General features: G+C 36.1%; 1 protein-coding gene across 3 annotated transcripts; it reads right to left on the bottom strand.

The window, feature by feature from the left end:
- Window positions 1-216: 216 nt before the first annotated feature.
- LOC122074532 (type IV inositol polyphosphate 5-phosphatase 3-like) lies at window positions 217-17,632 on the bottom strand. Of its 3 annotated transcripts, none has more exons than XM_042639400.1 (13): window positions 17,429-17,632; window positions 17,216-17,244; window positions 10,996-11,106; window positions 10,706-10,817; window positions 10,523-10,561; window positions 9,271-9,352; window positions 9,027-9,131; window positions 7,796-8,663; window positions 4,759-4,943; window positions 3,858-3,966; window positions 2,242-2,384; window positions 1,015-1,246; window positions 217-649 (listed from the first exon to the last, which is right to left on the bottom strand). In XM_042639400.1, exons 3-12 carry the CDS (start codon window positions 11,023-11,025, stop codon window positions 1,018-1,020), a joined length of 1,902 nt encoding a protein of 633 aa, XP_042495334.1. In that variant the 5' UTR covers window positions 11,026-11,106; window positions 17,216-17,244; window positions 17,429-17,632; the 3' UTR covers window positions 217-649; window positions 1,015-1,017. The 3 variants fall into 3 exon arrangements, with proteins under 3 accessions (XP_042495334.1, XP_042495333.1, XP_042495335.1); XM_042639399.1 differs by having other exon boundaries at window positions 217-594; XM_042639401.1 differs by having other exon boundaries at window positions 217-594; window positions 9,039-9,131.
- Window positions 17,633-22,727: the final 5,095 nt, after the last annotated feature.

The following is a 22,727-nucleotide window of genomic DNA, read 5'->3' as shown; positions in this document are numbered from 1 at the left end:
TACAGTCTTTTCAGCAGACTCCACAATCCACTCGCCCCCCCCCCCCCCCCTCTCCTTTTCTCCTCCCAGTGACTGGAGAAGATCCTTTCCTTCTTATCTTGATGCTCCTCACAAGTTTTACGGAGGACACTCCATGTACATATGTGCATCTCCCTTGGTGGATTCCAATAAATGTTGGTTCAACCAATGTAGGATGCAATTATTTAAAACTTGGAATTGTAACTAAAACCAAATAATTGTATGCTCTTTTCAATACATTACACATCGTACAAGTTATATACAAAAGGATATCCACGCATGTAAGACAATCTCTGTCACACTTAATTAGGCTATCCTAGTACCTCCACCCTCCCCCCCCCCCCCCAAAAGAAAAAAAAACCCCCACCAACACCCAAAAAAAAGGCAACCCACTAGGCATTTAAATGTACACATGAACATAGTAGAAACGTACATCATTGATAGGGTAATGATCAATCCCAAGAATAGTTAAAGAAAAACCAATTGCCTGTCTCATAAATCAGTCAGAACTCATCCAAACGAGTCTTCAAGAATGTTAAAGCGTCACTCTGTATGTATCTTATTGCTCCATATATCCTACATCAGTAAGCAAACGATATACTTTGAGAGAGGGTGGTGCTTGAGATAAAGCCTGCAAGAGGCCCACAAAGTTTGATATGGGGCAGAAAAATTATGTTTCCGTAAGACAAAAAGACTCCTTTTTAGTAGCTAAGGAAAATACTAGTTCAAAAAGATCAGTTATATTGCTTATTCCTCAGGTCGACTTGAACTCAAAATTTAACTGAGAAAGATGCAACTATATTATACTAATACTGTATACACCATTACTAAATGATGACCATGGATGTGGATTACAAAAAGCAACAAACAGCTATCTAGCAAGCAACAACCGGAAAATGGAAATTATTATTATTATTATTATTATTTTTTTAAGGGTGGAGGGGGACTTTGATTGATCTAAACTCAGGTATAAGGGTTTTCCTTGAAAGTAATTACCTCTCAAAACCTTAGCCGGCTCATCCCAACATCAAGTTCCATATCTGCAATAACTTCATCTTCCAGCTCTGCATCTGTGAATGTAAGAGCCTTTTGGAGCTTCCTGTGACAGAATTCCTCAACCTCAGCCATGTAGATGGCAGTCACAGGCCGGTGATCAGAAAGTGTATGCTCAGCCCTCTTATAGTTCAACAGCTTCATTCCATTTCCAAATGAAAGGATCCGATCAGTCCTGAAAGATAAACAATTATGACCCATTTATGAGTGTCTATAATCCAACATAATCTTGGAAGCATAAACAATTGATTATCCCTTATATGAGGCTTGCTATGAAGAAATGAGGATATAAGAAAAAACACCACTTTATGATCATTACTAGCATGAGCCATCTTTATAGTTTTCCACTTTCAGCATATATATGCATAGGAAAAATTAATGTGTGATATGTATGTAGTGGTTTCTATTTAAAATGTGGGATGTGAGTGTAAATGGTGGTTGAATAAGCAGAAGGGCAGCCCTATAAGGTTGCCGGTTGTGAAGAATTGTGGTTTATAAGCAGTACTTGAGCACATAAATACGAAAGCTAAAATCAGTTAAGAGGGATTCATTTGGGGTGGGGTAGAGAATATCTAGTTCTATTTAATTAGGCTACTGTAAGTCGAGAGTTCTTTGTGTGTTAAATGGTTCGTGTTTGGCACTTGCAGTTTACTGGTTCAATTTTCAGGGCAATTTGTCTCACTTTTCATGTTTATGTCTGAAGTTGAGTGAAATAATGTGATTTCTTTAGATTTTATCGACTCAAAGTGGTCTTGAATGTCTACTTTTCCTGCATCAGCTTAAAGGACCCCTTGGAATATCTAATCCTCACATTTTCTTATTCAAATGGCTGTCAGCTTAAAACGTATTTATCACTATTTCCAGGGCCTCGGGATCATTGACTCGAGCCACTCAGGAGCCTCCAGCGACATGACTGGAGTGTCTTTACCTTCTCTTCATACAGTATAGTGCCTATAGGCTCAGAAACAAAATGGATGTATTATGAGTAGAAAAATAATTGAAGAAAGAAGAGATTCACATGGACAAACTTGACAAGTAATCAGACACAATAACAAATACAAACATTCATTTGTAAGAGATGATTCAACAGAAAACGAACACAGAAATTATGTGGATGGAGAGATCAAACCCAAAATTGAAATGAATTAACAGAAATTCACAGATTCATACCATGCTGGATTACGCCTCCCAGCCTTTGGATCCTCCCCATAGTACTTCTCCGAATTAAACTCATACTTGTATGTTGGTGGAAAATTTAGAGTACCTTCTGACCATCCATCAAATGCTCGACCTTTTCTCAGTTCTCGTATGAGCTGCAACAATTAGGTCAGATAATTCCATTAGTCAATCAAAGTCAACATCCCAACAAGAAAACAAAGAGATTCATCTAACATCTGAGCATTAGAGAGTGTACACATAGTTGAATCAAGGTTTGCATGATGATAACATTGACTATGTCTGCATGACTATGCACAGGGCAAGAACCCCAGGTTTTAAAAAGATTGCAACACTTAATACCTTTTATCAATGCTGGATGTTAAAAGATAGATCACTCCTTTATAATGGCATTAAATGGCCAAACATAGATGCGATGGATGTGCATGTATTCCAAGGACATTAAAAAATATAGACTCCTCCCCTAAGGAACAAGATCATCAAGACTTAGAATTTGACTTGACAGTGTACGCATGTTGAACATAGATTTAACAATAAATATTCCATCTTCAGAGCCCACCATATTCTCTCCTATCAGGCATAGTGAAAATCAGTGAAAGGATGAACTTCTCAGTCATTCAGGTCTGTAAAAAACATTAATGACCCATATATTTCACCTTCCATGACTTCATAATATTGATGTATAATAAAAATGAATTAACTTAAATTCTGTACCCTTTTCCTGCAAACTATCTAGAGTATGAACATTTTTTTTGGTTATCTGTTACACATATTTGCAAGAATTCATCCAAGAGGTTTTGTTTACTGCAAGGTCAAGATCATTGGGTGCTCTAACAATTGATATTGAACACCGTCTTTTTGGCAGGCATCGACTCCAAAGTCCAGACACATGATTGAAGTTTCCTTCCAGAATTTTCTCCACATGTAGCAGAAAAAAGTGCACTGGTGAGGAGAAAAATAAGGGAGGAAAAGAAACAAGAGGTCCTAATGCCTTTGCCACAGATTCTACTCCCTGCGGTGATTCTTGTCATATTATCTCTCCTTATAGTCTCTTAGACTAATGGGTGGCATCAGTTGTACATGAAATCTATCTCCATCTTCAAAAGAAATTAAAGAATATTTCCTCCACAGTAAGGGCTTCTAAGAGTTACTGACATTTGTTCCTTTAATATGATAAAAGGTCAGTTAATTTGCATATAATACCTCTACATACCTGTGTTGAAAAAAAAAAAATTACCATTCCTGAACATAATGAAGCAGAATAATACTCACTTTACACTTCCGCGCAATAAACGGTTTTTTTTTTCTTCTGTATCATCCATTTATTATACTTACTGTTTCGTACTTGTACATCTGGAGAAAAAATTATACCCCAAAACTTCTCAGGCTGTAGTTCTCCTCTTCCTAAATTTACAATGTCAACAAAATCCTACATATGCTCAAGCGTCATGTTTCTGTATGAAGTTTCAACCATTCTAATAAGACTTAAATAGTCTCAGGTTATAGATTACTACTATTAAATCAAATATTGCGCTCTTTAAATCTTCTATGTGAGAATTCACTGGTAATAACCCACTTTATCAATGAAATCGAATCAAAGATTAACTTACCTGGTCCCGCTCAATCAACTTGGACCATTCTTTTTTGGATATGAGTTCCCGTGTCTTCTCATATGATAAGTTGATACGATAATTTAGGTCCCCAAGCCAGATAACTCTTCTGTAAAGGGAAAACAACAACAAAAAAGCTTAGCCTTTTCCCAACTTAATGGGTTTGGCTACATGTATTCTTGCAAAATCAAAATAGGAAAAAGTAAAATGAAAATAACACTACGTCAGCAAATCAGAGAAAAAAAAAAACCTTAGCTAAATAGGGTCAGCTAGATGGATCTTTGCCCTCCAATCGGCTTCTAAAGTATATGGGCAATGAATAGTAAAATAATACAAGAACAGTTGACCATAATAGAGTAAAGAACTGAATAAGCAAATGTTCATGATATCTTGCAAATAAAGACTCAATGCAACATAGAAACAAATTTATTGTGCTATTTTCATGCTAAGATGATGTAAAAAATGCATAATTGTTAGATTGTAAACTGCTCCAGGCAAGAGTCGGCTTTCTCTATTGGAGATGTATGAGAGCAGTTTTCAGCCAGCAACACTTTGGAGAACAGAACTGCCACCCCTATAAGTAAAGGAGGCAAACAACCCAATCTACCACCCCTATTAGTAAAGGAGGCAGACAACCCAACTTGGCATTGACTACCTAGCCTAGGGCCCGAATACATACAACGTCTAGCATGCCTGATCAAGCAAGCAAGTCCTTTTGCCCCTAGGATAGTCAGGAGAATGCCAGAACCAAGCTGAAAAACTACAGCATATGCTACAAAAACTTTTCTTTTTTTGTAGCTTGGATCTAGTCTGTTATACAAGTCCATGTTACAGTTTTCCTTTGTAGTTCTGCTTAATAATAAACTACTTTACACCAAAAAAAAAAAAACTTTTCCCTTACTCATGGTCAAGGATGTTCTTCGGAAATCCGATACCAGAAACTGGATTGAAATGTGTCCTCCGATGTATTTCGTGCACATCAGTATTCCTTTTATGTTCATCCCCCTCCTTTTCACCTGCTGTTAGGTGACTAGAAATAAAACAGAAGAGTGTCTGATATATAGACATGCTCACTGATACTGATCCCTGGAAGATAATGTTAAAAGAGAGAGAGAGTCAAGATACCAACAATTTACCGTACAATGAAACAATGAAACAGGAAGTTAACAACATCTCAAGCATAACGGATAGTAAAATAATGACAAGACAAGTAAATAAAATTGTTAGCATGTAATATTCTCACTTATGGATAACAACTTCATTAAGAAGAAAGAACAGACTTGTACAACAAAACACTGGTTAAAACCACCCAAAACAGAATAAAAGAGGTAACAAAGAAGTGAAGAAGATACAGCAAGGGCCAAGAAGGCCACATACCAGAGCACCCAACAAAACCTCACAAAGGAGAATTATCCCAACCACAATATGAGGCCTGACAACACCTTACCAGGCCAGCTCATCAGCCAAAGAGCTAGTGACCTAGGTCTCACCAAGTAATATTGTTCATCTAAAGAACATATCAGGTCATGTCGCATGTGGGGCTGGGATCTGCTATTTAGTTGGTTCCATCTAGGAGATTTCTTAATAAAAAAATAAAAAATAAATAAAAATAAAAGAAAGAAAGAAAGAAAAAACAACTTTGTGAATTTGCAAATGAAAAGCTATCCTTCGAATCCCTAGACTAGATTTTCACTACCCAAGAGCAAAGAAAAGTTGAACTGCCTCCACTTGTCAAACATTTTTCAATATTTGACATCTATAGCTTCCACATAAGGACTATGGAGGGATCTAGAAGATGAAGTAACCAATGCACTGCTTAAGTTGAATATTTAAACTGAAATAAGCCAGTGAATTGCAAGATAAATGATGCAGTATTTACAAATGTCACCAAGCTGTATCACTCACAGCCCGCTGCCTAGAGTTTTGGTTCACTAAGGTGTGTCCTTTTTGTCTGGTTGGGCTGCTCTCTTCAAACAAATAAAGCAGAAAAGCTTCTCTGTTTGTTTGGCCATAGAAACCCTACTTCTTGCACTTGTCGAATGAAGGCTGACCTGTAATTTTACACACTTATTAGGTTGTCTAGGATTTGTTGTCTAGCACATTGGTCATGCCCTTAATGCTAACTGCTCACAAATTTCTATAGCCATTTTATTTTATTGTGATATTTTTTAGTTGCAACAACCTAATCCACACTATCTTATGAAATACATATGAGCCTCAGCTTTAGCCAGTTGAACATCTTGTGCACAAGGCCTTGATTTCTTTTGTGTCTCTTACCTAAATAACAGTGTTGTCTCACAAACTATCTAGTTAGAAGTTCTAATTGTGAAGGATTGAAGATTCATGAATTTACTTCTAACTAGAGTAAGCCAAGCAAGGAGACAAATAGTTAAGTTTCTGGAGTTTTACATAAAGGAATCGAAAGGCTGATTCACAAATTTATTTTAATGGAATTCCTTCTCTCTCTCTCAACCATCTTCACTCCTTAATTTTCTCTCACTGTCTGCTTGTTATTTCATTTTATATTGGAGGCTCTGCATTTTATACAATTCATGAATTTTCTGGCTCTATGTTTAGGATTAGGTTGTCTGAAGTTCCTAGTATATCCTTGCTGTAATTTTTTTCTGATTTCTGATTGTTTCTCTGGGAAATGCATCACTAACCCTCTCAAATGAATGCCATTTCTACTGATGTTTACTTTTGATAATGTCTATAATTCTCTGAGGATGAGGAAAAATCCACCAACTACTTTAAACATCAACATGACTAAGGAAATTTGGTCAATTGAGAAACATGAAAATAATTAGGTGTAAAATCATAAGACGGAAAAATGATAATTCAAAGTTTATAAGCATTTTCAAAATGATTTGTTGCATGTGGTAGTTCAATGACCAGTCTTTCTTATATTTTGATTATTGATTAGAAAATTAAAATAAAATCAACCCAATTGATCTCATTAAGGAGCTTGATAAGTTTCCAAAATGACTAAATGAGTCATAAAACAAACAACAACAAAAAACTCAGCCTTATCCCAACTTAATGGGGTCAGCTACAAGGATCCATGCAAACAAGTAGATGAAGAGGGAAAAAAAGAAAGGAAAAACAGAGAAGTGAAAGACATATGGAAGTAAGAGGAAAGAGGCAGAACTCAGCAAGCGGGGAAAAAAAATTGTCAGAAAAGTTATTAGATGTTGAGAAATTTAACAAGGTTTTAGCCATTTTCCTGAAACTTGTTAATAGAGGTTTATATTGTTTCAAAGTGTTCTTAAGGATGTTAATCATAGTGAATTCTAGTATGGTAGCAATGCAAAGAAACAGTAGTTACATTTCTCAAGTTGTATTTTTCCAAGATTTAGGTCTTCTACATCAATATATTTACTTTTATTTGCTAGTAAGCAAGGAGTTCTTTCAAATAACTGTTATTATTTTGCCCTTCTATACATTGTTAAGTCAACCTTGGCATTTTTTATGAGAAGTTAAATGCATCAAGAGCAAAGAAGAAAAAATCAGTTAACTCCTTTAACCTAATGGGAAGTTTGATTATAAATAGTTGGAATTTGGTAGCTTGGAATACTGAATATCGAACTTAAGGGGACAGAAAGTGAGTGGAATTTGGCAGAAAATAGAACTCTCATTTTAGTCAGAATATCATTATTCCATTCACAAATAAAATGGCCCTAGGCAATGCCTAAGCAGAAATCCAGAAGGCAGGGGAAAACAAATAAGACTGTGATAAGTTTCTGCTCCATGAGAGGCTTAAAATTCAAGGAGTTGCGAATTTATATCCAATAAATATATACATAGGCAAGCAATCTGTTACAGTCAAAGAAATAGAATTGTCAGCAAGAATTAACAATGGCTACCACTTAGAATTGATAGTAAAGAGGCAGCTCTGCATGAAACTGCAATGATAGAAAAACTGGTTGAGAAGAACTCACCTTGTTACCGATGTAGCCCATGACACCGACACCAACGGTAGACACTTTCAGGTTCCGAATATGCCTACGCAAGCTTCTACGAACCCATATAGAAACAAAAATCCCAACCATTTTTTTGCTAACTAATTTTACAAAAGGTGATCTTTTGCGGCGTATAATGGTTTCCAGATCAATATCAGCAAGCAATGCTGTCTCTGATGCCCCTCGATAATCCCCACATCTAGATGACTTGAAGGAATAAGATGTTTTGAAAGACTTAGATTCTTTGAAAGACTTTACTGATTTGAAGGAATTTGGTCTCTCTAAAACATGCTTAGCTAGCAAGTCCATTGGTGGCTCAGGCCAGCTCAAACCAATCCTTTCAGTCCTACTAAGTGTTTTAGATAATATTCCTTTCTGCTGGGGAACTGATGGCTCTGGATTTTCCATGGAGTCCTCCGTCCTAAAGCAATTTAACCTATCTAATTTCTTTGGGGAAGAAAACTGTCTCTGTATATCATGTTCTTCTGATGAGACTATATCCGCATTTTCAGTGGAATTTAAAGCTTCAGATCGTATAAACTCATTCTCACTTGTAGTGGTTCCATTCTTGACTTCATTAGAATCACTAAATTCTTCATCCAATGGATATACTTCCTCATCTCCATCACTATCAGTTTCAGTAAGGATTTCATCTTCGATATCGCGGACATCATCGGATGCCTTGAACCTTGATGGTGAAGGAGAATCACTGTAGCATTTATACTTTGGCTTCTCATGTTGAATTCTGTTCAGTGTTTCACGAATAATACATTCCCATTTTGGAACAGGGCGGCTATCCTCAGAACCAAAGATGTTTCCTGCGTTTAATGGGACGATCTCCTGAAGACTACAAATGTAAAGTATTGTTAGTCTAAAATGAAATTTGCCTCGCATAAGTTTTATGACTTTATACAATTCATGATGGTGATATACTTTCATAAATAATAAAAAGATAGCGATATATTAGGGTACAAATAAGAACAATAAATACTTTTCATTACTGGAAAAGTGGGAAAAGAAAACAAACAAATATGATGACAAGAGTTTCAATGAAACAAACAAATATGCATTTAGTGGAGAATAAGCAGTACTAATTCTGGCATGAATCAATATTTTTTCTGGGCTAAGAATTGCCAGAGAAGCAGCCTATTAACTTATACAGTAAAATCTAACTAGCAGATTATGGAAATAAAAGGAAAGAGATGATTACCCTATCACATACATATCGGCAGGCTCATCCGTTTCTAGCCACTCTGAGATGTCTAGGTCATCAGGAGGAAGTTTGCCCCCAACATTCCATGTCCCTACACAAATCCTAATAAGGCCAGAACTGAAGAGTAAGTAAGAAGCTCATGATTGATTTATATATATATATATATATATAGATATATATAAAGAAGAAAAGAGAGAGAATGGTTCTTCCCCCTCCTTCCTTCAAAAGCTGTCTAACATGCCTGAGTTCTTTGGCTTTTATGTATTGAGCTCGAATGGTTTCTGAATTCCGTCTCCTCCGCTTGGGACGAGTTTCAGGGGCTCCTATAAATTAAGACCATAAGTTATTTAATGGAGAATGCAATAATACAGAGACATTTCATGGAAAGAAACTCAATGAGAAGGAAGCATGTGAAAAAGAAAATTAAAATCAAAGATAGAAGGAGACACGTCATAGAATTATTTGGACATATAGGCAAAGTAACCAATTAAGAAAATGGATGCATGTACGATATTACCTGCCAAAAAGAAACACAACTGTCTTGACATTTCCAGTAACGAATAAAATACATGGAACTGGTTAATAGCCATCCTCTTCCCCAGATAAAAGTTCTGTAAGCAACTCTTGCCAATTATTTTTATTTCTTAATTAATTTAAACTGCCTCCAGGCTTCAACAGTTCTAGGCAGAGTAGTTATTTGAACATCTTAAAGAGTAAATTAATGATATATTAATAGAAAGAATCAATTACAAGCAAATACTTGGGTTTTGCATTTATTTATTAGCAGAGGTATTGCCTTATGTATTCATGTAAAAAGGACAGATTATGCTCATAGAGGGAGATGGTCATTGTTTATACAGAGCACTCATTCCTGGAAATCTACGAGACTACATCAGTAACCTTCAAAGAGTAATGATCTCAAAGCTTTTCTCTGGAAGGGTGATTTTTTCTTCATTTTCATCACTTGAAATTATTTTACAATTGGCACCAAAGGTTCAACCATGTTAAGATATGGTAGTTGAAATGAGAAGAAAGAAGAAAGGAGAGATAGACACCAGCACTTTACCGAGGTTCAGTTAGAGAGTTGAGTCCAACCTACGTCCTCCAATATTCTTGTTATTTTCACTATGAATTCCCTCCAAGGTTACACTGCTTATTTATGGTTAATGAGAGAGTAATCAAGGGATGAAATCTCTCATACATGGTAATTGGATAATTACAGTGACTGGGATCCTTATCCAATTTATTAATAGCATATGCCAGACTTGCATTAGGATACTTATGAATCTTATCCTGAGCTGGAAATATTGGATTTTCCCTGATTACTACCCTTTGACTTGCATTAGGATTATTAGCAATCTTATCCTGGGCTGGGAATATTGGATCTTCCTTGATCTCCGCCCTTTGGTCTCTTACAAACCAGAAAAAAAATATAAATGGCTCTTAGCGATTAAAAAATGAAAGAACATTGCACACATTACCATTGCGCTCACCTTTTTTGGAGAACGAATCTTGTCCCCAACAAAAAAATTCTGCACAAATAGAAGTTTCAGTCAAGCAAAACTTCAAAAGGAGTTCTTCAAACTTGCATAAATAAGGAGTAACAATTAAAACTCAAACTCCTAATAAGAAATCAAAGAAAAATTGTGTCCGGGTATCTTCTTTTTTCTTCTTACCTTCATCATCAGAATCGGAGCTGCTGTCACCTTCATCAGGATCTGCGCTGAAATCGGACTCGTTGGAGCTGAGGTTGAGCCATTTCTTCAAAATTACTCTCGGCCAAAGAAGCTGTAGGCATGTGCAAACGAAACAAAAGATTTCAACCCAATTCCGCTGCAATTTCTTAACTTAGAGAAGTAGGGGAGACAGAAATGGACAAATGTTGCCCCAGTAAAAAAAAAATATACATTAAAGTCTCTAGAAATCCAAATTAAGAACCCAGATGAGAGAAAACAAAGAGTAATACCTCTGCTTGTTTTTTCTGGGGCTGCTTCATATTGTGGAAGGAGAGAGTAGTAGAGATATGGAATAATGGAAAGAGCAAAGCACAACTTGGGTTCCCTTTATGCTCACTGATCTGAACATCAACAGACAACGACGAGGAGGGCGGTAGTTAGTGGAAGTCAGTGGGATATGGTGGCAAAATAACGGCCCTGTAAGGAAAGGACGGAAGAAACGAGGAAGCTCATCAACTGATTCCAGGGAAGCGCTGAGTCAGTTTATCCATATCATTTTTTTTCCCTGGTTGACTCTCATAGATACTTAAAAAAGACTTAAAAATAATACAATATTGGACATACGAAAGCGTTGGCGGGAATAAAATATTGTATCGGATAGACGAGGGGACCACTGACATGGTGATCATTGGTTAGAAAAGTCCAAAAATATTATACCGTCCGATCTAGAGAATCAATCCTATAGAACTGCCACCCGTCTTGCTGATTCAACCTGGGTTTTAAAAAAAATATATTTCCCACCAATCGAGATCAGACTCATCCTCACACAGAAACTAGGGTTTAGTGGTTTTTTAAGTGGATTCCTAATGATTCTGGTTTATTTTCGATCCAATCCAAATCTCGCCCATACCAATCCCGCGATCGTAATTCATTTTTCTTTCTGTCCCAAAAGCCTCGATTATAAATAAAGTAAAGATTTGATTATTGTACATTAGAGGAAAGGGGAAATACATGTAACAAGAGTAAATCCTTATACTTTTTACATTCTTTGCCCCTACTTTACAGTCAAAGGCTGCAACCAATGCCTTTAGTACACTGAATTCACAGAAACATGTCTCGCATTGGCGTATAGTAAAGTCAAAAGAATACCAAAATAATGATTTTGTTAGGACATGTGAAAATGGAATACTTTGTCAACTTGCCAGCTTCTGGTAAAGAGTAGGGGTGTCAATTTATGGCCCGAACCGACTAAATCAATCAAGATCGACCATTTATAGATCGGCTCGGCTTGGACCTTTTATTAAACGTGTCGGACTTGAACCTGACCCATTTATAAATGGTCGGTCTTGGTTTTGCTACTTGGACCGTCGGGCGTCTGACCGAGACCGACCATTTAACACCCGACCGAGACCGGCCTATTGTGCACCGGCCTAGCCCCACCCTTTAATGATTGTAGAATACCTATTTTACCCCCCAAATTAAAAAGTAAAAACATGTTCACATTTTAAATAATGGTTATATTTGGTATCATTTATTAATTAATTGTCATTTTTTTGGGCTTGCATGAGTGGACCGGAATATAAGAGCACATTTTAAATAGGGCCCGTTTAAAAACCGGTTAAAATCCGTTTAACATTAAACATGTCCGTAGCCCGGTTAAGGCCCGACTAAAGCCCGATTAAGGTGGCCCGATTATAGCCCGAGGCCGACCGACCGAATATAAAACGTACCATGCCCTCAATAACTAAGCCCGATTAGTTAAATGGGCGGACACGATGTAGCCTTTGAAAGTCTTCAAGCCCGATTAAGCCCGATTGAAACCAAACCGGCCCGACCGATTGACAACCCTAGTAAAGAATACAGGGAGGAAAAAAGACTCCAGCAAAAACGTGAATCCCGTATAAGGCCCTGTTTGTTTAGGGGGACTACGGTTTGGATTTGAACCCACTTGTCGGTAGGTGAAAGACAAGGGGAAAGTTGACTTTTCTACTCCAAAAGTTGTTAATTTGTTTAGTAGCGTGTGAAAAAAGCAAAGAGAAAAGGCGGAATATATATATATATAGAGAGAGAGAGAGAGAGCAGAGGGTCCATCACTCACGCAGTGTCTACCCATGGTCTCCACCTTCGTTCCGAAGGCGACCGCAATCTCCGGATGGATCGAGAGAGAATAAGCTCCCTGGAGCCATGTGTTCTCGGAGAAGCTGCTGTGTTCCGGATTGAAAATTTGGAGTCTGAAAGGGATGGAATCGCCATGGCAAGCTGGTTCTCAAGTTCAGCTGATGAATGGTTGCAAGAATGAGACCATGGGAATGCAAGAATGATACCTCACCGAACCTTAACGACACTAATTGTTGCCCGCCATAGCCATAGACCAGAGCCAGATCCATCCATTCGGAAACTCCCCACAGATCGTGAGGGGTGGGAGAAACCATCATCGTACACGTATAGTAGGCCGACAGTGAAATCTGACCTTTTTCTGTTGTCTACTGAGTACTGATCTACCTACTCATCTTCCGGCCCGGAACCAAACGATCGTACATCCATCCGTTCCTTCAAATCCCCCCAAACTACTCTTGGTAGTCCACAAAAATTTGCCACAGAACAAATTTTAGTTTCATTCAACTATTTATCTCCCCTGGTGTATTTGCATGCATACATAGATTTTTTATTATTATTATTACTTTTTTTCCTTTTTTACTAACAACGAACCTTTTAAATATGTTCAATTTTACAGTTTAGACTTAAGGATAAACTCCAATTACACTGAACCACACTTAACCCGTACAATAAATCAGTCATGAAAAAAGTTGAATTGAAAACGTTTACTAACACACAACACCTTTGGATTAGTGGAGCTACACGGAGGGTGTAACTTATATTTTCCATGCATGCACAAGATATTTCAACTATTTTATATATAATGTACTCTTCTATGGTTCTGGATTTTCAAAGCTTTATTTTATCATTTTGATAAACTCTTTTTATATTGAACTAAACATGAACCAACAGTCAGATTCTACCTGTCCATAAAAATTGGACCACTAATACGTGCAACATTGCATTACTTTTGGGATCCCGTTGGACCTAACCAAATATACTTTGCCAAAATAAACATGCTATATAAGCCTTTTGGCACATAACTACATAACCCTAGCCAATGGAACATGAACTATACCACATAACGGATTTAGAGACCTATGATGAAGGTATTTTATATATCAAAACTGAAGGAAATTTGAAAGAATGGGGGGGGGGTGGCAATAACAAATTCAAGTTCACAGAACACCAAAACACATGAAAACCAGCTGGTTACATGTGCAAAATTTTGACCCTTACCAGTTTTACTTGTCCATTGAAAAGGGGAGGCAACACTATGACAGGCTAACAACTTGGTTCAAATGGCCAGTCAAAACCCTTTTCAATACTATACTCCACAAATATAGATGACATTAATTCATTTATGGAAGAAAGAACACTTCTCTACATTTAAACAAAACATATGTGAAAAAACCGTACTACCCCCACACTAAATATGCTTCCGCGTACATTGGATTTTACCGTATGTTAAAAATTAAAACAAAAGGAAAACACTCAAAAATATAAATTAAGAAAAGGGAAAAAGATTGTTATGCTACAAAAATTATTTTGTACCATTTTCACATAGTAGACAATGAGCTTTACATTCATACCTTCTTTTATTCTGATTTCTGACCATGTGGATCTCATATGAAAGATACTATTTTTTAATCTATCATTGATAAATTGATGCAGTATGCAGATTCTTTCTTATACTGCCACTGTAGAAAATCCTGCTCTTTGAAAAGAAATTTTGAATCAGTGAGAATGCTCGTGTGGGGTAGGTCTATTCCTGTGAATCTATGATGATCCATCTCAAATTCATTGGTTGATTCATTTGCCCATCCTTCCACTTTAAGGGAGTGGACGTTTGTTGGGCAGATCAAACCATCCCCCGTTCTGAGGACATGTCGAGGGGAGCGGTGGCGTGTCCCCTCCCAAATCCCAAAAGTAGAAAATGCCAGACCGTCTCCATAAACTTTTCATAACAAACTTGCGACAGTTTTATATGTCCGGTTTAGATGCAGGTGGGTGGTTCCATTAACATGCAATGCTTTTACCCTTAAAAGTATGCAAAAGTAAAAGGCAAATGATACATACAAAAGTGTAAGGACGAAGGACCATCGGTTGTGTACCCGTGCGAGGGCTTTGCAGTTTGACCCAGATGACCAGATTCCAGTAGCCAGTATATCTGTCGACAGGGTTTTAATTAAATCTGGGAAAGCCGATACCGATCCGATTTCAATTTGAATCGTCAGTATCAGCTAAGCGTAGTCGATTTCATCCATATTTTCATTATTTTTATTTTTTTTATTTTTTATTTTTTATGATTTTACCTATGATCTGATATCAATATTATATTCAAATGGATATTATACGATTTAAGTAATTTTAGATATTGATACCGATACATAGAACCCTAGAGGTCATCGGTATATGTAAAGAGCTCCAAAACAGTCAATTCTGTCGAACTGAAAAACGACATCTGGACGATCTTCGTGCCTAATGTGTTCAATGTTTGCGATTGCAAATTGCAATGCGTTTTTTTTTTTTTTTTTTTGAGATGCAATTCATTTTCTCGGATGACGTCGACTAATAGGACGGCACAAGATGACAATAGGGAAGCGATAAGATCAGTCCAGAATCTCCAGATTCTAGAGAGTACTAAAGCGACTTATTCCTAATTCTCCCTTGACACTAAAGTTGAAGTTATGGACGCTGCCCCTCTCACTGATGGTACCAGGTAGGAGACAAATTATAGGGCCAGGCCCCAAACGATATGGAAAGGCCAAATTTGATCACAATTCACAAGAGTCACATGCCATCATGGGAGCTTAATTTGGAAGGAACTAAAAGTAGAAAAAGTGCATTATGCACATCTCGACTTTAATCATTTTTCCAATGAATTCTGTGTATATGGTTCAAGTAATTCTCTTACATGGAAGACAGCCACATTCTACTTTGGCTACATGACGGGCAGAATTCTTTTTCCCACCTTTAAAATTATAAAAATATATATAAATAAAATAAAATAATTAATGATAATCACCCAAACTTATTTGATGTAAATAAGTTTCCTAATAAGCTAAAATCTCTATGGAAATCATAAATTTTGAGAAATCTATACTTCTCGATTCCATTTCTAAGGTCCTCTTACTGATCCAATGTCTCTCGTGTTAGGTAAACTGAAAAAACATATTCAACTGGCAAGCTACATGGAAAGAAAATTACGGATTTATAAATTTCAACTACAATCATAAAGAAAAGAATAATTACTTGGATACCTTTTATACTATAGTCAAACTGTTCACACCTCAAGCTTTTGACAAGTTTACTTAAAGCCTCATAAAACTTGACGGCGTTAGTCTATGGTTAATTGAATAATGCATTAATTTCTGATATGATTTTGTGAAAGAATTGATTGAAAGATGGATGAAAAGTGAATCCCATCACCTACTAATTAAATCGATTTGGATGAAAAATGAATCCCTTCACCCACTAATTAAATCGATTTGAGTTTTGTAAGATTAATAATACATTAAAAGAGTAAGTTGGTCATTTTAAGTTCATAAAATTTAGTTGAATAATTCATAAGAGTAAAATGATCTTTTCAATTTCAGCCACTAACGACAAATTAATCCAATCAAGTTTCATAAGACTTCAAGTAAACTCGTTAATAGTTTAAAGCATGGTTTCAAGTATTGATCAGATATCGATCGTATCAGATCACTATCAGCTAAGACCAATCCCCAATCCCTAGAGGGACCCAGATCAGGATCGGTTCAGACAGAGACCAATATCGTCCCTTAAATCTTTGGTTTGAAATGTCAAACAATCTCGCCATACAAAATACAACGGGTGTCCAAATATTTATCCCACCCACCCAAAAAAAATAAAAAATTGTATACTTTTTCCTTTATAAAATTATATATTTGGTGACCAAGGACTGAGGAGATGCTTTGTCTTGCCTCTATGTACTCTGGTGTCTGATCACGTCACTATTTAGTATGTACAGAAGTACTCTACGACCTAGTTGCAGACAATCGCGACACGGTTGTAATTTGTATTCATTTTCCACGCACAGGAACGATCCAAATTCATTTGTGTTGAACAAATCTAAAAAGATCGTATTCGCGATTTAGGATAAATAGCTACATTAAATCATAACTCGCAAGTAAACATACTGCCGGTATAATCAGCAAAGCCAGCATGAACCTTCACAGAAGCAACAAATCACCGCAATTTTCTCAGGCAAATAGAAGTTCTAACTTCTAAGAGATGTACGACATATACAGAAGTTCAGATATGCCATAAGAAGTGAGATCTGAGCAACAAATGTATGAAGGATGAACTATTAAGACCTAGTTTCAACTCAAAAAACAGTAATGGAGGGGAGAAAATTATCGACCAAGAACGAAACAGATCAATCCGTACCTTTTTGAGTCCGCACTCTCCACTGTTAGCTGTTTATGTTACGTGAGAAAAAACGAAGAAAGAAGCCATGAGAAGTGAGATCTGAGCATCAAATGTATGAACTACGAACTATTAAGAGCTAATTTCGATTCAAAAACAGTGACGGAGGAGAAAATTCTGGATCAAGGACGAAACAGAAAAAAACAAGTAAGAGATGAATTGAAAGATCCGTACCTTTTTGAGTCCCCACTTTGCACTGTAGCTAATTCTTTTACGAGAGAAAAGGCGAAGAAATAGTAGATGAAAAGAGACTGTGATCACTCAACACTCACAGAGTCACAATCTCGGCATTCCTCTCCTCCGGGGACTGAGGTTTCCAGTCTCCTCCACTTCTTTCTCCGATTCTCTGGCTGTTCTGAGAAGAGAATCTAATCCTCTGAAATAGGGATTTTTTCGTCTCGCGTCCCAATTTATATCACTTGTAACAAACTCTCCTTCCGCCACGTGGACTTATGAATTTTGGGCTTTTGTATCTATGGCATCTGGGTCTCGTTGCTATTTTAAATAATCAGATCTTTTATTTATTAATTATGGGTTTTCCAATGAAGTTGACGGCGTGGACACGCTGTCCGTTATTGGAGCCGGGAAGGTGGAACCCACAATCGAGACGTGTACTGTGTAACGTGTGACGACGTCGAGTCTGTCCAATTAACTACTTAATTAAACCACCGAAATAAATGCGCCAAAAACAATAACCACACCGAAATAAATAAATAAAGCACTTAAATTGTGACTTGATTATTATACATTATATTAAAATCCAACCCTTCTCATAATTGGCAACCAACCATAATGTTTCTACCAAAGTAAAAAATAAAAAGCCCCATAATGTCAACATATGCCAGTAATGATCAAGGAAAAAATTTGTGGCCATTCTTACATGCATTTTGGTGGGCCCACCCGCCTCAACTCATGAAGAAATTGGATCAAACATTTTCTATATCCGTGATGAATGGGGATTTCATCTTGGGAGGGTATTTTGAGAAGATATATCAAAACGTTATTATAGGGTTCATGAACCCTAGAATGATGGATGAACGATCTATAAAAGATTTAAGGGAAAAAAAAATTTAGTTAATATTGTGGTGTTATATTTTAAATATCACAAGGTAATTTTTTTGCCACATGATCCTCTCCAAAAGAGGACACCAACAAAGGGGGAATTGGTTTAATAATCTGTGACCATATAGAAAGCCAAACTCAACAATTTCTGAGACCATGGTCTGTCAATACGTTCTTCTTGGTGGGTTTGTGGCCATGGTTACTTCATGCTATTGCAAACTGTATAGAGAATCATCTAGTTAAGACTGATTGCAAGGATCTCTCATCCACACTTCAATAGATCACAACAAGATGCTTCGCATGTAATTGCCCCCAACATTGATGACATTTTACATTTATGGTCTTACTTTCAACATTATACTTTTGCCCATATCCCCAAGAATAACAATATGCTTGTTGATTCTCTAACTCAGGAGGCTTTATCCCAAACGTGTAGGACATACTTGCCATTATCTATGTTGTAGATTCTGGATGTTTCATGCATTCTTCGCATTTTAATGAATTGTTCTTCGCTTATCAAAAACATAAAGATAGGTGATATGTTATTAATTCCATCCATTGGATAAAAATGACATGATTTAGATTATTTAAGTGTCAAAATTTAAGATTTTAATTAAATAAAACAACCATTTCTGTATTGACACACTATATATGTCCATACATATGTCATAATACTCTAAATATTACTGTATAGTCTCCACTCTTCATGGAAATAAATAAATTAAGTTAAAAAAATATATAGATTGATGACTTAGATTTGTCTCCTGATTTTTGGAAAGTTCATCTCCGATTGTTACATGGATAACTACCTAAAAATAAAGAAAAATAAATAAATTATTAATATGAAAAAAGGCAAGGGATAGGATCTATATGGCATTGTATTAAAATCGGCATGGACTGGTCCCAAAATCAGTATTTTAATGCCTTAACTTCAGTTTCCGTGCAAAGATTATACAAGTTGGATTGACCATTTAGCATCCTAACCCCCACCCAAAAATATAATAATAATAGTAAGTATTAGTATCAGGAATATGTACCTCAATTAGAAGACGGGGAGCCCAATATGAAAAAGAAAGTACAGTTTAAATAAGAAACTAAACCTCTAGAATCTGAAAAAAGAACTGGCTTCTGAAGTTGTAGACCCTTAGAAGCAGAATGCCATCTGTTTGATCTAACAAATATACTAGTTTGTTAGATCAAACACCAAGAAACACGAATAAAGGGAGACAATAGATCTGTACGACACAGAGATTTAACGAGGTTCACACACCAGGGTGATGTGCTACGTCCTCGGGCGAAGAAGAAGATGATTCACTATGCAGAAGAGAGATTACACCCTAACAGCGGCGAGGAAGAACTCGCCCTGAAACCCTAGCTTCGTGAAAACCCTAGAATACAATAACTCTCAATAAGCAACAGTACATTATATATATATTCCAAATAGCGGTTCGACCCATCAGGTCGCGGTCGATCCGATCGAACCATACCGTGGGGGCGTAGCCCCCGCACCCCCATACGAGATCAGTGACGGGCTTCGGGCTTGGGCCGATCTCAAAAAATTTTCCATTCGAGTCGCCACCAAAATATATCGGATCGGGTCAATCTTCAAAACGGGTTAAGAATTCAAGACAAACTTAACACCATCACTAAAGGCCAATACTTCCATTGATTATGAGAGGACTTTAACATCTCCAGAATTGGATAGAACAGTAATCATGACCAGAGAGCATTAGTATTTATTCCATGTTTTTTGTTCTATTTTGTGTCCTCTCATGGATCCCATTATCTAGTCACTATCAAATTTCTCTCTCATGAAAAATGTAAGGTTTTGTTTGGTAACCAAGTGAAGAAAAAAAAAGGAAAAAAAAAAGTACACTTTTTGTACTTGATATGTCTTCACCGAAGAGAACATGAAATTCCCCTTTCCCTTGCACTTGGTATGTCTTCACCCAAGAGAATTATGAAATTTTCCTTTTTAAATTCAAAATTCCTCTTAAGAATTGTGAAATTTTTTTGTTTTCCCCAAAAATTTTCAAAAACACAAGAAAACATGAGAAAATATGAAAAGATAATAAGACAAAAAATGAATGATTACACAATGATTTCCTATGTATCTATTTTTCTTTTAAATTTCAAAATTTTTTGAATTTTTTTCTTTTCTTCTCTTGGTAACCAAACATACATACTCTTTTTATTTTCTCACCATATCTTCTCTTTTCGAGATTTTTTTTTTCTTTTCTTTTATTCTCTTGGCTACCAAACATAGCCTAAGTGATAAAGGTTAAGGGAAAATGTTCTCTACTTTGGTACATTAGCATTCTTTCTCTCTCTTTCTCCTCTTCACATAAAATGACCTTACTATCCTCTTATGTACAAATCTATTCCATCGCACTTCATTGATACATCCCTTCTTATAGAAGAAAACCATGTGATCTTAATATTAAGGCTAGCACAAATGCACAACAATAGTTATGCAACACTTTTTTCCCCTTCTAAAAAAAACTATTGTTAAACATTATGGCAAGAGATCACTACTTAGTCAATGTTGTCCTTAGACTAATGCAATGGTCAATGAGGGTGCCTACTGCCTATAGGGAAATCAAAATGGATGGTATCTTTTATTTCATAGAAAATGCAATGGTATTTTCCTGTGCTCCTATATCTGGATACAAGGGCCACACAAGTAGGCAACACTCTATATCTCAAAATATTAATTATTATTTAATTAAATTTTTATTTCAAAAATTACTTGATCAAATTTGAGTAAATACTAAGACATATCTGGCATTGAATTAAATGAAAGAGTGGAGGTTACCTATGATCTTTTAATTTTTTTAGTAAAGGAAAGTCACTGATGATCATTGTTTGAGAAAGCAAAATTGATCAAATCGCTCTCCAATTCTGATCTTGATTTTTTTAGAAATTTTCTTAAACCTTAAAGAAAAATTTCTATGAGCAATCGTAATAGGATACACTGGCATTTTTGTATCTATCTCTCTTTTTCACATAATGACGTCATTGCCTTCTAATATATGATATTATTTTGTTGCATCTCATAGATGCGCTCTTCTATGTTGCTTGCTCAGAGAATCTTCTTTTTTGCCTTTTTTTTTTTTATCTATATAATATAATATGTTTTTTTCAATGAAAATAAATCCGAAGCAAAATTCTCTCTTAGACCTCGGGCTCTTGCAATAATCTTACACCATCCAAAGGGTGTGAATGCCACCTCCGATAGTAAAGATTCACACCCAATGAAAGATTGAGATTGTTGCAAGAGATCATGGTCTAAGAGATGATTAGAATAAAGCCCTATCTTTTCACATATTTATCCTAAAAATATATTGTTTTTTTTTTAATGACACAATGATACATTTTTGTGTAAATTATCTTAAAAATTCTTTTTGTAGAACCTTAACCTCAATCCAAACCCTAGAATATAAGACATCAATTATGAATAAAATTTTCTTTATTCGATGGTATCATTCAACTCCATCTCACATCATCCATGGTATGGGGACCACCTTTGACGGCATTTTTTATATATATCATAAGAAAAACATGATATTCTAAGGTTGAGAGACAATGATAGACATTGACAAGTGACTTTGCTTACAAGAAGCCAAGCAAAACAAAATAATGAAGTATCTTAATTATTGACACCATAAATTCTTGACAAGTGGCAATCTTCATAACTTTCACCAGTTCCCTCGGGCCTCAAGGTCAAGGCCAAGGCCCTCAACTGCATGCCCTAGAGATTCGATATATGAAAGGCTCCTTTCATTCCCATGGGTTTGTGTTGGTTAGTTCAATGCTTTGACACGTTGCAGATTCCCCCACAGTCCATTCGTAACCGAAAACAATTAAAAAAAGGTGCCTCTAGCTTGTTGTCCTTTATTGGCTAACCAGATGCCTCTTGTTGGACGTCACCAATACTGTGACTGTGAGTTGAGAAATTGTTCTTACCCAAAAAGATTTTTTTTTTTTTTTTGAGAAATTGTTTAATTAGAATTTTAATCAGGAATCATTTTCCGAGACAATATTTTTTAAAATTTTCGTTGAATCGATACAGAATTCTTTGTAGGGAGAAAAGTAAGTGAAAATATCTTGTAATTCTATTCTTCATTATTAATGATGCGGCTCGCATTTTATCGTTAATGTTGGCATTTTATCAAGTCACGTAAATTTTTGTATTGTGTTTGTTACTTATTATTTTTTTTTTTAATATTACTTTTTCTTGTGATTTTAAATGCATTTTCACCCAATACTATAAGCTTTTGAATTAAGTGTTTCCCGTTTCATCAATGTTTTACGTTCCACACTTAATTTTTTTTTTTAAATGTTTTAGAAAATTGTTTAATCAGCATGAATTGAGAAATAGGTATTAGATAGATTGATATGGGCAAGCAGA

The sequence above is a fragment of the Macadamia integrifolia genome, chromosome 3 (assembly GCF_013358625.1).
Source record: "Macadamia integrifolia cultivar HAES 741 chromosome 3, SCU_Mint_v3, whole genome shotgun sequence".
Lineage (NCBI taxonomy): Eukaryota > Viridiplantae > Streptophyta > Magnoliopsida > Proteales > Proteaceae > Macadamia > Macadamia integrifolia.
Note: the sequence above shows the minus strand (reverse complement) of the source record. Positions and strands in the feature narration are given on the sequence as shown.

Coding starts and splice junctions, on each gene's coding strand:
- LOC122074532 (XM_042639400.1), bottom strand. CDS start 11,025: ATGAAGCAGCCCCAGAAAAAACAAGCAGAG. Junction 10,818..10,995: donor CCCAGAAAAAACAAGCAGAG/GTATTACTCTTT, acceptor ACATGCCTACAG/CTTCTTTGGCCGAGAGTAAT. Junction 10,562..10,705: donor CTCCGATTCTGATGATGAAG/GTAAGAAGAAAA, acceptor CTATTTGTGCAG/AATTTTTTTGTTGGGGACAA.